Below are 14697 nucleotides of genomic sequence, written 5' to 3' on the forward strand. Positions count from 1 at the left end.
TCTGTACCTGGCATCCACCAAATGCTGCACTGTGTTCTCCCCCACAATTACAGCACTGAACCTTCACATTGCTCCTACAGTCACTGTAATCATGTTCCCCTTCACACTTGGCACATCTGTTCTTTCCTTTACATTGAGCAGCTACATGTCCCATTCTTTGGCATTTAAAACACTGCAGTGCATATGGGACAAATTCTCTAACATTGAAACCAAGGAGTCCTATCTGTACTTTTCTCAGCAAGACTTTCTTAAACCTCAGCATCACTGATAAGCTTTCACATCTTTGACCCTCTTTCCTACTGATCAACCTTTTGGCCTCAATCACTCTGCCGCAGTAATGACTCCCCTCAATCTAGCATAAGCACCAGGGACATGGCTTTTAAACGTCGTCCTATTAAGTGTTTCCATTTCTAAAATCTTCTCTTGCTGAGCTTGGCTACCAATGAACCAAGCTAATTTCACCTCACCTACCTCTTTCTCTACGGCATTAGTTAGATGGACAGAGTGTGAGGCCCTGTGGTCTCATCAAACACCATGACAACTTTCCACTCCGACACATCATTAATCTTGCTTCCTACCTTGGCCCTCTTTATGCTTTGTTAACTAGACGCTCAACTGCTTTCTGTATCTTGATCCCTCTTCTTCCTGGCTTTCCACTATCGACCATTCCGGCCCTTGACCCTCATCCTCCAGCTCCATACCATACATACCATGACACCCATATTGTTCGCATTCCAGCACAGCTGTTGCTTCACCAACTTTTCCTCCATTCCATCCGCACTACTCGCCACCATTTCCCATTCCCCGAACTATGGTTCAACTCTACACGCTTCACCAATCCGACCACCTCTTCTTTGGTATAATAGCGTATGCCACAATTATAGGTGCATTCCGCCACCTACTGTACAAGTGGATAATAAAGATCCCAAAAAGGAAACAATGCAGGGTAAAGATCAAATAGATATATAACAATTCCATACAATATGAATCTGCTTGCTTTTCTGTTATAATCAAGTCCATACACAGGCTCAGAAGGATCCTGTGAGGGTGGGACATTTTCTGGCGACAGTAGTCCTTGCAGTGCTTCTGCCGGGAAGTCTTGGAGGCCCAAAAACTTCTTAGCTGCAGCTATAATGATGTCCAGCTGCTTGGGCTTCTTGGACATTTGTGCAGTACGATTAATAACTGAGGCTATAAATGCTACAAAATCCACCTTCTTCACACTAAATGTATCCCGATAACTTGACTGAGGTATACCATTTGCAACTGGTTGCGATGCATCCACTGCCATATCTTCTTCAGAACTGTGGCCTCTTGCCCCTTCGACTCTCTTCACCGCCTCCACACAGGAGATGTGCTTTACAGCCACGATCCTTGACATACCAACGTCTTTCACAGCACTCAGGGAATTCGGGAATATGATCCCCACCACAGTTGCAACATTTTACATTCACAGGCCGTTCAATAACATATTCCTTCCTGCCTGCAAACATTTGACACGTGGCCAAACTTTGTACATTTCTTGTACTGCATAAACGCTCTTACGGCGTATCTTATATATCCCAGCTTTACATAGGATGGTAGATACACTTTGCTCAATCAACGTGCATTAACTACTCCTGTAATTCTTTGCCTAAGATATCGATTATCAATATCCAATGGGACGCCAGAGATAACACCTTTTACCTGTGCCCCGCTCCGAAAATCAAAGCTGTACACTTCATGCACCGATAACGTTGCGAGCCATAATGCACATTCCTTTTGCTCTTTAGATACACACACAACATCAACACCACACCACTCCTGGTTACTTTGACTGCGTCCACGTTCCCCAACGCCTTCTTCACCATCCTTGTGTCTTCAAAATGGTTTCCTCAAATGAACAGCCTTATCCAAAATACATACTCCAACAAGCAACGATTCATCAGACTCATTTTCCACGACAGTTTTATCCCTTTTCGTTCCATTCTTGGACTTCACTGTTGTCCACTCATCGTTCTCACTAACTGTCCTCAACTAAATAAATCTTCAAAAAACACTTCTGCTTCCGCCATCTCAACTCCAAACTCACTACACCAGTTTGAGCTTGGGACATTTTCGAATTGACTCCACACTAGACGTGTGGATGTATTTGAACGTTGAGGAGGAACACTGCCAAAATAACAAATAGATTATATAAATAGCCTATTCACTACACGCCTATAAGGACAGTGTCAATGATTCCTAACACAACTCAGTTTAGAGAGCCTTGGCACAACATGTCACTCCAGCATAATCTCTCCTGAAAATGAGCGACCAGGGCCACGTTCAGTAACCAAACATTGTCGAACATTACAGATAGAAATGACATGAATAGAGCCAACATTTAGGGTCGGCTCCAGGAATAAGTGACAAAGCAGTTACTTATGTCCCCAGGCCGCTAGGAACTCATTCCGGGTTTCAGTTAGAGTAGTAGAATACACAAGGTGCACCTTCGACATTTGGTTGTGCATCAGCAATTTTTATATTGGTATGTCGGTCACTGACAGTCACTCAATTAGCAATGTCAGCAAACAATTTCAAAATTGGTAAATTAGTCTAGCGGTACTGACCGGGCACAGAGGTCACGCCCACTCATATAGGTCATGCTCACTCAGCAATCTTGAACATAGCATAAATCCTGGCAAAATGTGTAGAATTGCAGGAAATTAGATTTAAAATTGTTTAAATTATCTCTGCCCCATGGCAAAATGTCTAGAATTGCAGGAAATTAACTTTAAAACCTAAATGTCTCTCCAGCATCAAGAGGGAGGCCACTAAAAGACCAAACGCTAACATACTGGACACAGAGACATAAAAATGGTATCCATGAGTTCGTCTGACTCTGGGGAAGTAGATAAAAGACATCTTTACCAAAATTCCAAAGTATTGAAGCCTAACACTGTGATAATCCAAAATGCACATAAACTGTAATTTCATCATTTAACAGTAATATCTCACTAATTAATCAATACTTCTCAATAGTTATTGTATCAATGGTCAATGCAAAGGCTATTACATTTCACAATATCAGGACATAATATCACATAAACATTTAATGCTGCAATATGTAACTTTCTGGGCAACCCACTAAATTCACATAGAAATCTGTGTTGTAGATCTGTCATTCGCATTGAAAGCAAGTTTAAGAAGTGGTAGAACTGTTAAATTAAATTAAATTTGCATGTTTTACTTTCAGTTTTGTACAACAGCTTCAAACAGCTGAAAATACAATATTTTTGTTTATGGAAAATATTTTTCACAGCAGTTTAGATGGTACAATGATTTTGTAAACTATACATGCTTGTTTTGTCACATAAATTGAAATTAGGGAAACTATTACAATTTTAGCAACCAGGAAAAGGTGGAGCGATTTCTACCTAGCACATCTTTACGGGATATAGATATTAGGAAACACACTGCTCAACATAGAACAGGCCTAATGAAGATAACTTAATGTGGGTAGGCCGTGACTGACCTCACCTAAAAGTTGGATGCAATCCGCCAATCAAATTCCAAAGAAAAACATAGAACATTATTAAGTACCTGCACCTGCTGGATAACTATGTGGGTGTGACCAGTATGTGAGCAATCTGCAGCAAATCAGTCCAATCTACAAACAATCCACAGTGAGTGAGCTACAGTTTGGCGATATACAATTTATACTCTAATTTAGAGTATACTTAATAATTTAATAATTTAATTTAGAGTCTCTAAATAGTGTTACAATTGGAATGTGCTTGAAATCGTTAGACAAATGAACAAACAGTCTGTGTTTGGCGCTAAAAGAAGGAATGGGGTGATGCAATAATGTATATAAACCCTGGATGTGAATAATATGTATTGGCCAATGAGAGTCTGAAGCCACTGGTAGGCCATATTGGCACTCCCCAGATGAGGAAGTTCTCCACAGGTTTGAATGAATTATTTAAATGTTTCAAGGGCAAAACTACATATACCGGGTATTTCATTTTTTTTACTGGGGACAGTAACATTAAATATATATTTTTTAATTGACTTGTTTTAGATTTTTTTTTCCCATTTTGGTTAAGCTCAAATTAAATATAATTGAAACATTAAGGTGTCTGTAAAATAATTACTGAACTTTTCTTTTTTTTTTTTTTTACATTAATTCTATTTATCCAGTAGCATACCACCCTGCATACCACTGCTGGCTTGCTTCTGAAGCTAAGCAGGTTTGGTCCTGGTCAGTTCCTGAATGGGAGACCAGATGCTACTGGAAGTGGTGTTGGAGGGCCAGTAGGAGGCACTCTTTCCTCTGGTCTAAAAAATATCCCAATGCCCCAGGGCTACTGCCCTGTGTAGGGTGCCGTCTTTCGGGTGGGGTGTTAAACGGGTGTCCTGACTCTGAGGTCATTAAAGATCAAATCAAATGTATTTATATAGCCCTTCGTACATCAGCTGATATCTCAAAGTGCTGTACAGAAACCCAGCCTAAAACCCCAAACAGCAAGCAATGCAGGTGTAGAAGCACGGTGGCTAGGAAAAACTCCCTAGAAAGGCCAAAACCTAGGAGGAAACCTAGAGAGGAACCAGGCTTTGTGGGGTGGCCAGTCCTCTTCTGGCTGTGCCGGGTGGAGATTATAACAGAACATTGCCAAAATGTTCATAAATGACCAGCATGGTCAAATAATAATAATCACAGGCAGAACAGTTGAAACTGGAGCAGCAGCACGGCCAGGTGGACTGGGGACAGCAAGGAGTCATCATGTCAGGTAGTCCTGAGGCATGGTCCTAGGGCTCAGGTCCTCCGAGAGAGAGAATTAGAGAGAGCATACTTAAATTCACACAGGACACCGGATAGGACAGGAGAAGTACTCCAGATATAACAAACTGACCCTAGCCCCCCCGACACAAACTACTGCAGCATAAATACTTGAGGCTGAGACAGGAGGGGTCAGGAGACACTGTGGCCAAACAGGAAGGATATAACCCCACCCACTTTGCCAAAGCACAGCCCCCACACCACTAGAGGGTTATCTTCAACCACCAATTTACCATCCTGAGACAAGGCCGAGTATAGCCCACAAAGATCTCCGCCATGGCACAACCCAAGGGGGGGGTGCCAACCCAGATCCCATGGCACTTATCGTAAGAGTGTTAACCTCAGTGTCCTGGCTAAATACCCAATCTGGCCCTCAAACCATCACGGTCACCAAATAATCCCCAGTTTACAATTGGCTCATTAATCCCCCTCCTCTCCCCTGTAACTATTCCCCAGGTCGGTTGCTGCAAATGAGAACGTGTTCTCAGTCAATTTACCCGATAAAATAACGGATAAATAAATACAAATATAGTTTCCAAAATATATTTCACAACGTGGGGAAGTGCCAAGATGGAGGATCAGTGGCTTCAAAACAGCTCCCCCTGATCGTCACCTACTGTGGGTATTTAAATCATTAGTGTCATGTCCCAGTTGGTGGAGCTCTTCCTGTGCGTATCATCACATACACTTTTTTTTGTTTGTTGTTGACCTGTTTCAGAGTAGGCCTATTTTAGAGGAAACACAACAGTTTATTTCATTCTGAAACCGCATGGGCACCAACTTCTGGTTCAAGATATAATTGAAGATGGCAGGTGAGTGATGTGTTTGGCTATTCTGATAAATTAATTGATACAGCCTGAAACTAATGACTGCAACATCGTGTGAACGTTCCTCACGAGCCAGTGTTTATTTAAATTTGAACTTTTTCTACTGGTTGTCCGTGGTGGTGGACCTTCAGATGATCGAAATATCCACGGTAAACAATTGTTTACCCAAATTTTTAGAGCGCTGGTACTGAAGTAGAAATGTCTACGATCATCTGGCACATGCGTAAAAACCATGTAAACACCTGCAGACTTCAGTTAGTATGCGTGCATGTAGGCTACTTCCATCTTTTGCACCTGCCTTTGGTCATGAGCAAACACGTGTGTACGTGTTGCATGCATACTAACGGAAATCGGCAGTTAATTACATGGTTTTACGCATGCCAAGTGATAGAAATGTAAACTCCAGCACGGTGCACAAAACATGTGTAATCCATATTTGCTGCGGATATGTCTCAAATTGGGAGCGGCTGAAGGACAAACTGTACATTAGTTTTGGGTGTATACCAACTAATTGTACATTACAGCCTGATTTAGTCAGACTAGTGCTTGGCGAACTAATGTAATTCAGAGAGGGCAATACCGAGGTAAATATTCAAAATATTGTAATTGAGGGAAGCAATTGAACGCAGATATATAGCCAATAGAGGCTCAGCCTTGCTTTTGACCCCATTCACACAATGGCAATTGTTATTTCCAGTCTGCTGTCTTGTTTGATGTCGCCATCCAATGTATTTGTATCTTAAGTACTTAATCTTCTGCCCATCAGTGGTTGGGAGTAAGTCCTTCATTTCTGACCTGCACTCAAAATATGCAGAAAAGACATGGAATGAGACCTTTAAACTGGTTCGTAGGTGTATGGTAAGTATTAGTGAAATATTTCTGAAACGTTCCTCCAATGTCATATGTTTCCCCTATCCCAGGTTCAAGACTGAGTTTCTCAGTCTAGCAGTATAACACTAACCCGCCATGCAATTTATTTACCAATCTGTTTCTGTGCCTGTTTGGCAACACTTTATATTACTTTTTCCCACGTCAGAGGAATTGGTAATGCATCATTTGCTGAGCAGTGCCCATGTAGAAAATAATTGAATCCAATTGTTAGACGTCTTTGCCTGACAAGGTCAAGTTAGGATGTGTCAGTTGTCCTGTTAGAGCTTTTATTCTGAAAATATTTGTTTTGTTTTAGGTGCCAAGCTTAAATTATGTTGCAGCCATTAGGAGGGAGATCCCTAGATGTGTGCAGGAGGGCATGAGACAAAGGGATGCGTAGTATCGGTGGGGGTGCCCATGGGGCTGGAGATCTGAGGTGTCCGGTGAGAGAAAGGCAGGTTGCGGGTTCCAGGGTCAGAGGAGCACAGAAAGTGTTGCAATGCTGAAGCAGTGTCGTGCGTGTTAGAGGAAGATGGGTACAGAGTGAGGGATCCTGAGAGGGTTCCTCTTGAGTACGCAGAGAGAAATGGGAATAATGTGGGTTTCTTAGAATTCATTGCCGTTGTTGTCAACTGTACTGCAGAAATGGGACTGTAAGTCACAGAAAATGGAGGTTGTGGTGGCAGCTGCAAAGAAGTACTTGTTATTGTTAGGTTTTTACTGCAAAATAGTTGCAAGGGGGGGATTGAGTGGTAAAGTTCTGTCCTCCCAGACCATTGGCCTGGAGTAGGATTAGAAAGGATTAAATCGTGGAATGGGTTGTTTTTGGGCTAGTAGTTGGCAGGGAAATGATCCTTTCCCCCAATTTTGTATTACCGGAATTGAATGTAGGTAGGCCATGGCTGACCTCACACTCCAGTACAGTAGGTGGCAGTGTGTGCACCTAAAAGTTGGATGTGAGCCACCAACCCAATCCTGAAGAAGGCAATAACACAACATGGAATCCATGTTTGGTTTTGATTTGACGGTGGGGTGTTGGTATCTAACAATTGGATTGAATTATTTCCTGGGCACAGCTCGTCGACGCATTCCCTACCGTCCACTGACCACAGATATACCCTCCGACATGGGAAAAGCGTCGCCAAACAGGCAAGGGTAGATGAGTTAAACATTGGTTTAGTGTTTTGCTGCTAGACCGAGATACAAACTCGATCCAGAACATGGACTAATACTTCACCTAGCTCTTGGTTCTCAGTTGAAGCTCTTCTAACTGCACTGCCAATGTGTGTTTTTAATTTTTCCTTTATTTAACCAGGCAAGTCGGTTAAGAACATATTCTTATTTTCAATGACGGCCTGGGAACAGTGGGTTAACTGCCTGTTCAGGGGCAGAACGACAGATTTGTACCTTGTCAGCTCGGGGGTTTGAACTCGCAACCTTTAACAACTGAGACGAACTGAACACGTTTCACATACGTGATTAACATAAATGGAATAATGTGTCCCTGAACAAAGGGGGCGGGGGGGGCAAAATCAAAAGTAACAGTCAGTATCTGGCCACCAGCTGCATGAAGTACTGCTGTGCATCTCCTCATGGACTGCACCAGCTTTTCCAGTACTTGCTGTGAGATGTTACCCCACTCTTCCACCAAGGCACCTGCAAGTTCCTGGACATTTCTGGGGGGAATGGCCCTAGCCCTCACCATCTGATCCAACAGGTCCCAGATGTGCTAAATGGGATTGATATCCGGGCTCTTCACTGGCCATGGCATAACACTGACATTCCTGTCTTGCAGGAAGTCACGCACAGATTGAGCAGTATGGCTGGAGGGTCTTGTCAGGATGAGCCTGCAGGAAGGGTACCACATGAGGGAGGATATCTTCCCTGTAACGCACAGCGTTGAGATTGCCTGCAATGACAACAAGCTCAGTCCGATGATGCTGTTACACACCGTCCCAGACCGTGACGGACCCTCCACCTCCAAATTGATCCCCTTCCAGAGTACAGACCTCTGTGTAAGGCTCATTACTTTGACAATAAACGCGAATCCGACCATTACCCCTGGTGAGACAAAACCGCAAATCGTCGGAGAAGAGCACTTTTTGCCAGTCCTGTATGGTCTAGCAACTGTGGGTTTGTGCCCATAGGCGACGTTGTTGCCGGTGGTGTCTGTTGAGGACCTGCCTTACAACAGGCCTACAAGCCCTCAGTCCAGCCTCTCTCAGCCGATTGCGGAAAGTCTGAGCACTGATGGCGGGATTGTGCGTTCCTGGTGTAACTTCGGAAGTTGTTGTTGCCATCCTGTACCTGTCCTGCAGGTGCGATGTGCGGATGTATCGATCCTGTGCAGGTGTTAAACGTGGTCTGCCACTGTGAGGACGATCCTGTAGTGCTGTCTTAGGCGTCTCACAGTATGGCCATTGCAATTTATTTGTCAGACAGGGTCCTGAAAAAGGGACGTTTATTTTTTTGGTTGAGTCTTGTATATCTCTCTGCAGAGGCACTTATAAAGGGATAGTGCGAGACTTCAGCAATTATGCTTTTCTCTACTTACCCTGAGTCAGATGAACTCATTGATACCATTATTGCCTCTGCGCGCAGTTTGAAGGAAGTTACTACCTAGCGTTGGCGCAATGACTGGAACTCTATGGGAACAGCTAGCATGCTATCTCTTCCTGTAGAAATGCTTGTTAGAGATGGCTCGCAAAACTACCTTCAACTTCCTTCCAATTGCACGCATAGACAAATGGTATCTGGGCTTAATTGCCAAAAAACACATACTATCCATTTTAAGATCAATGACAAGTTACAATGTGTAGGCTATTTGTAGCAAGCAGAATGAGCAGTGGTGCGAATGAGAGCCACGATCACACAGGCACCACTTGCTCCTCATCTCCCTGCAGTGTCTCTCATCACTTTTATATCTTTGATATTGATATATATATATCACTCATTCATATATCTTTATGTACATATTCTTTATCCCTTTATACTTGTGTGTGTGGTGTATAAGGTAGTAGTTTTGGAATTGTTAGTTAGATTACTCGTTGGTTATTACTGCATTGGCGGAGCTAGAAGCACAAGCATTTCGTTACTCTCGCATTAACATCTGCTAACCATGTGTATGTGACAAAAATACAATTTGATTTGATTTATTGTCAACATAATTACATTTTTATACATTTTGGAGTAGAATGTCTGACCTCTGTCATTCTACCCCAAAAAATATCCTGGGGGTTATGCCCCGGACACATTTTTCAGCGGGGGTTAAAGCGACCATATATTGGAGTTCTTTTTCATTTGAAAGTAGAGGGCCTTATGTTACCAGAACCGTATTGCGATTAAGAATCGATTCATGTTTAGATGGCGTAGTTGGCTGCCAGAACCAGTTTACCTCTGAACATTACATATAAGGAAGGGTCTTGGATGTTAATGGAGTAGGCTAGCCTTCACTCCTTAACAGTATATCTTGGACTAATGTTTCACCAAACTTGTCTTGAGGACAAACATCCGTGACCGTTCAGCCACAAGACTTGAAATGCCTTCCAGATGTTGGCATTCCAATATGATTTTTAGCCAGATTAGTATAACTCTACATAAACGACTGGTCCCTTATTTGACTGAGTAACTGGTATGATCTGTCACCAAAGGGAATAATTTCCAGTATTAAGTGCCACCCCCTTCCCAACACATTACCCAGATCTATCATTGTTGAGATTCAACGTCAGTGGGGGTACAATTTAAAAGCTCTTGTTTGTCGTTTTAGAATGGGCTGAAAGGTTTTTGGAATTGTGTCAGTTGGACACTGCTTTCTGGACTCTGACGAATCTATCTTGATCCATCCATGGCCATTGTCCAGTTGCACTCCATGACTGGGGATGGTTGTGTGGCCTCAGAAAGAAGTTCAGCTTGGCAGCAGTCAGTCTCCAGGGCCTGTTGGGGGTGGGGTTGAGTGGTTTTGGGCGGACAGGGATGTGCGGTCCGAGGGGATAAGGCAGCTGGAGTTGGGCCTGGGCCATCTAGATGTCTTCCCTGAACAATGCTGCTCAGTCTTAAGCCCTAAGTTCATTCAGTTCCTAAAGACTCTCAAGAGATGCGCTTTCTCAAACTATGTCATAGTATGTAGTAAGTGCTTTCTATCAGGATACTTGAGCTGTTCAAAAATGTGTTAATCTGTATTTTATAGGACAAATCGAGAGGTGACACCAAACCCTGTGAACCACTGATTAGGTGTCTGAAAATACTCCATGAAGCACTGAATGGTAAACAAAAAATAAGCTATTTATATTCACAACCTCAGCGAAGTTCAATCTTCTGCATAGACTAGTGTCAGATGTAATGCACTCCATTCCAGTTGAAGGTCATCATGCAGAATTATGATTATGGTGTCTGCCATTTGTTGTATGGTCACTTCACTCAAATTATAACTTTTTATGAAACATTTCCCAAACCGTTTTCTGTTCCAGTGTCGTCTTTGAGCGCCATGGTATCACGGTTGGAGATAATGGCCAAACAGAGAGGGTAATATGATAATTTTGTAATCTGTTTTCATTCGGTAATACAATGCCTAGACTTTGTGTCCCTCTACTGGATAATCCAGGGACCTCTACCCATTTTGAATGCTCCAAATCAGTGCAGCATCTTTTTGAGTTTCCTGATGTTTGGATCGAAAGATTCTTAGGCCTGTACAGTATGGAATTAATTTGATGCTATACACTAAATAACCTCCATCGCACTCTTGGTGTTTTGCAATGGCATTTCTCATTATTGAGCCTTGACCTCTGTTTTGTACAGGATGGGGTCCCACCTGAGCCCCACTGAGACAACCTGTTACCTCACAGCTGACATGTTCTACCTAGAGGTCCTACTGCTGCCTGGGGGAGAGGTGGAGGATGTGAAGTTGGCCCAACATGGAGAAGCCCCTGTGGTATTAGACTGATTGTTTCATTCCTATATAGGAAAACATTTTGTAATGTTTCAAATTACTCATGTCACTCAAGCCAATGTTTTTTGTGTGTTACAGTCAAGCGAGTCACTTCTTCAACTGCTAAAGTAAGATGTAATACATATGGTCTGACTAATACAATTTGTCAACTGAGGTCACCTGACATTTATTTTACCAAGTTCTAACAAACTATACATTGTTGGCACTTCAGATTACCCCCATCTGTTTATTACTGCACAGGTCAAAGAAGTTTGAAGAATTCTCAGTGAAACTGAAAGGCCTTTCCTCCCTGTACAACATCCCTGGAGACAAGTACTGCCTTTTTACCACTAGTTTATATTCAATGTCATTGGTTAAGCGGCATGATAACGGGACAGTCTAATATATTTTAGTGAGACCAAGATCAAGGTCTACACAGCCCTTCAGTTCTTGGGGAAAGATCTACAGAAGATATCCCATTTGCCAAGGTTAGTGAAATGTAATAAGAATGGCCGAAGTTGAATAGAGGGAATTGTGACTCCTGCATTTTCCTGTGAGAATGAAATAACCTAGAGGTTGTCTTGAATGAAATCCTATATCATTGTGTTGAAATATTCACGTTTTTTTCTCCTTTCAGAGCATTAAGGGAGTGCAATCTTCAAGTGGACATGATTCTCAATGGCAGGATTGGCTATCTTACGGCAGGGAGCGAAGGCAGGTTACTAATAAAGGGAGCAAGACCATTAGCCAGAAAGCCCCTAGTCGTTTCTTTAGCTGTTCGATCACCCTCAATGACTAACAGAAATATGCTTTTTTTGTGTGTGCCTGTCCTATTCAGGTATACCAATGACTATCCAATACTACATCAGCCCTTCTGACATTCTGTTGGAGATGTTCGATTCAGGTATGTTTTGGAACAGTCGCAACTGCATTTGAATGCTGTTTCTTAAAATATATATAATTAAGTACTGTTGTGTTCTGCTATGGGGTTGCAGAAAGGGGCAGTGTTGGCCAGTTGGCCTTGGTGACAGTGGGGCCAACTGACTCTACACACAAGCTCCAGATGGCATCTGTCATCCCACAACCACCTCAGCTTGACGCCCAGGGGTAACTATCTCAATGTCATTATATTACTATTTTCAAATGATTCATTGATATCTGAGGTTTTCTAAGTGCAGACATGGAATTCCCCATATTAGGATGAAATCTCACATGAAGACAGCTACGCTAATAAAGAGCTTGAGTTTGTGTTTTTTGTTGTTGCAGTCTACCCTTGTTCAGTCCTCTCTGTGAGGTGCTCTCTGAAATTATGCCAGCCTGCTTCCAGCTCAAACTGCAGCCACCCCTACCAATGCTCTCGTCCTTTGTTGAGAAGCTCAGCCAAATTACAGGTTTGTATGCTTTGATACTCCTTTTTAGCAAGATTCAATTGTGCTTCTAGTCTTATCTGTGAATAAGTGTGTCTTCTTGCACTGTAATTCACATTGGGATGATTGATACCAGACACATTTCAATTGAACGCATCGTTGTACAACCTCCTTTCTTGTGATCAAACTGCTACTGTTTCCTAGATGTTGCCATAACTGATGCTGATGCTGACCTGCAGTGGGCACCTTTTCCCCAGTTGATGATGACCTTATTAGGGGAGAATGGTGGCAACAAAACATGGAATGGCCAAGATGCCCACTTTCTAGTGGTTTGTGTGTATATATGCTTAAACCAAAACAGATTTTGAATGCTTACAGATTTATAATTTTGCTCTACAACGTATATCATACTGGCACTACCGGTATGTCATTGACAGCTGTGCACAGTAAGACCTACACCACTTTCTTCTACTCAGCATTCCATCAAAGGTAATCCTTTTGACACACCGGTCTTCTCCATCCAGCCCCTCCCAGGTAAAGAGATACACAGCTATGTGCTGCCGGGGGCTGCATGGGAAGAAGCTGCTCTGAGGGGGACGCTGATGAGTACCATTCCCTTTACCCACCCTGCCCATGTCCCTGCCCTACTGGAGCTCCTCCGCCACCAGTGTGCAATTAACACTCTACTGGCCAGCTGCATTACCTCTCTCAGGCCTAGCCCAGGTAAGTGAGCAAATGAGCATACATCAGGGTTTGAATCCTACAATCCCCAAATGTCACAGAATACTATTTAGTTATTACATGGATGGTATCTAATGTGTCATAAGGGTGCAACCATTCATCAGATTACTTATGTCAAACTGTTCATACGAGTGAACATTGTTGACTTGGCTATAACCAAACCCCCTTTTCTAGGTCCAGTGTGTGACCTATACTGCGAAGTCCTCCCTGAGTCAGGTTCCAGCCTCTCTGTGACCTTTCACCTATCTGACAGTGACTCTCTATCTGTTTGTGAGTATTTGTTATCTCTACTCTGCAGGGGTCAGTTTAGCAGAATCACAATATAGTATGTTACACTCCATGTTCTCTACTCAGGGTTTAGTGTGGTGTATTGTTGTCTTGCAGTGCTGGTGAATGTGGCAGACTCCCGGAAGCTCACCTGCAGTCTGTTTGCAGTGGGGTCAGAGTCAGAATCCATGGATGAATATGTCTCCAGAGTCCTAAAGAGGTTTAGGGTGTATTCTCCCACTAGATCCATAATTTCTCAGTCATACTGCTTAATTTTGTCTCTAGGCAGAGACCACATTCTTACACTGAGTATTTACTTCATGAGTTGTTGATAACATGTCTTCGATATTCATCGTCTTGCTCTTCTGATTTAGATGTATGTCTATTCCTGTGACCATGCGTGCCTTGAATCGGCGGCTGTCCAAGAGGACCTGTGGAGAACCTCTACCTGCATGCTCCACCACCATATCCACTGCAGATGTCAGCCCTGCTTCTCCTCTCCCCATGTCCTGTGAGGCTGACGGCAGTCTCTCTTCTGGCTCTGGCCTGGAGTCCATTGGCATCCCTACTACCTCCTCTGCCGTGTTCTCCCGGGATGCAATGGGGCTGGATACCACCGCAACGGCGGCAGAGTCTGCCTTCTGTATGTCTGTTGCTGAAGTCAATACAAACCCTACTGCCAACCCTTACCCCTGTGCCTCGGTGTGTGTGTATTCACATTGGATGCACAACAACCATCTCCCAGAACTTATCTAGTCAGTTTAATGCGTGACCCTCAAAGGGGTTCAAATGTTTACGTGATATTTTTATTGAATGGTTCTAAAAAATAAAGTCTTTTGACCTATTAGTTGTTTGAGGTAGCCTTCACATCAGCATAATAGGCTTTTAAACTATAAT

General features: G+C 43.0%; 1 protein-coding gene across 6 annotated transcripts; it reads left to right on the plus strand.

The window, feature by feature from the left end:
• The first annotated feature begins 3597 nt into the window (after positions 1-3597).
• Positions 3598-14697, plus strand: zgc:111976 (uncharacterized protein LOC553663 homolog). 6 transcript variants are annotated; one of them, XM_035758592.2, is made up of 18 exons: positions 3598-3647; positions 5523-5616; positions 6398-6489; positions 10688-10763; positions 10968-11022; positions 11296-11428; positions 11525-11553; positions 11687-11758; positions 11839-11913; positions 12063-12139; positions 12264-12329; positions 12421-12532; positions 12692-12816; positions 12997-13121; positions 13317-13515; positions 13708-13803; positions 13918-14020; positions 14175-14697. In XM_035758592.2, the coding sequence occupies exons 2-18, from the start codon at positions 5610-5612 to the stop codon at positions 14554-14556; spliced, it is 1824 nt and encodes a 607-aa protein (XP_035614485.1). In that variant the 5' UTR covers positions 3598-3647; positions 5523-5609; the 3' UTR covers positions 14557-14697. The 6 variants fall into 6 exon arrangements, with proteins under 6 accessions (XP_035614485.1, XP_035614491.1, XP_035614499.1 ...); XM_035758598.2 differs by lacking the exon at positions 3598-3647 and adding an exon at positions 5261-5422; XM_035758606.2 differs by lacking the exons at positions 3598-3647; positions 6398-6489 and having other exon boundaries at positions 5430-5616.

The sequence above is a fragment of the Oncorhynchus keta genome, chromosome 4 (assembly GCF_023373465.1).
Source record: "Oncorhynchus keta strain PuntledgeMale-10-30-2019 chromosome 4, Oket_V2, whole genome shotgun sequence".
Taxonomy (NCBI): Eukaryota; Metazoa; Chordata; class Actinopteri; order Salmoniformes; family Salmonidae; genus Oncorhynchus; species Oncorhynchus keta.

What these genes read in the sequence shown, in the direction of transcription:
- zgc:111976 (XM_052505168.1), top strand. Translation starts at nt 8,343, where the DNA reads ATGAGCCTGCAGGAAGGGTACCACATGAGGGAGGATATCTTCCCTGTA. An exon ending in TCCAGAGTACAGACCTCTGT is followed by an intron (nt 8,517 to 10,687) that starts GTAAGGCTCATT and finishes TGTATTTTATAG; the next exon opens with GACAAATCGAGAGGTGACAC. An exon ending in CAGTGACTCTCTATCTGTTT is followed by an intron (nt 13,804 to 13,917) that starts GTGAGTATTTGT and finishes GTTGTCTTGCAG; the next exon opens with TGCTGGTGAATGTGGCAGAC.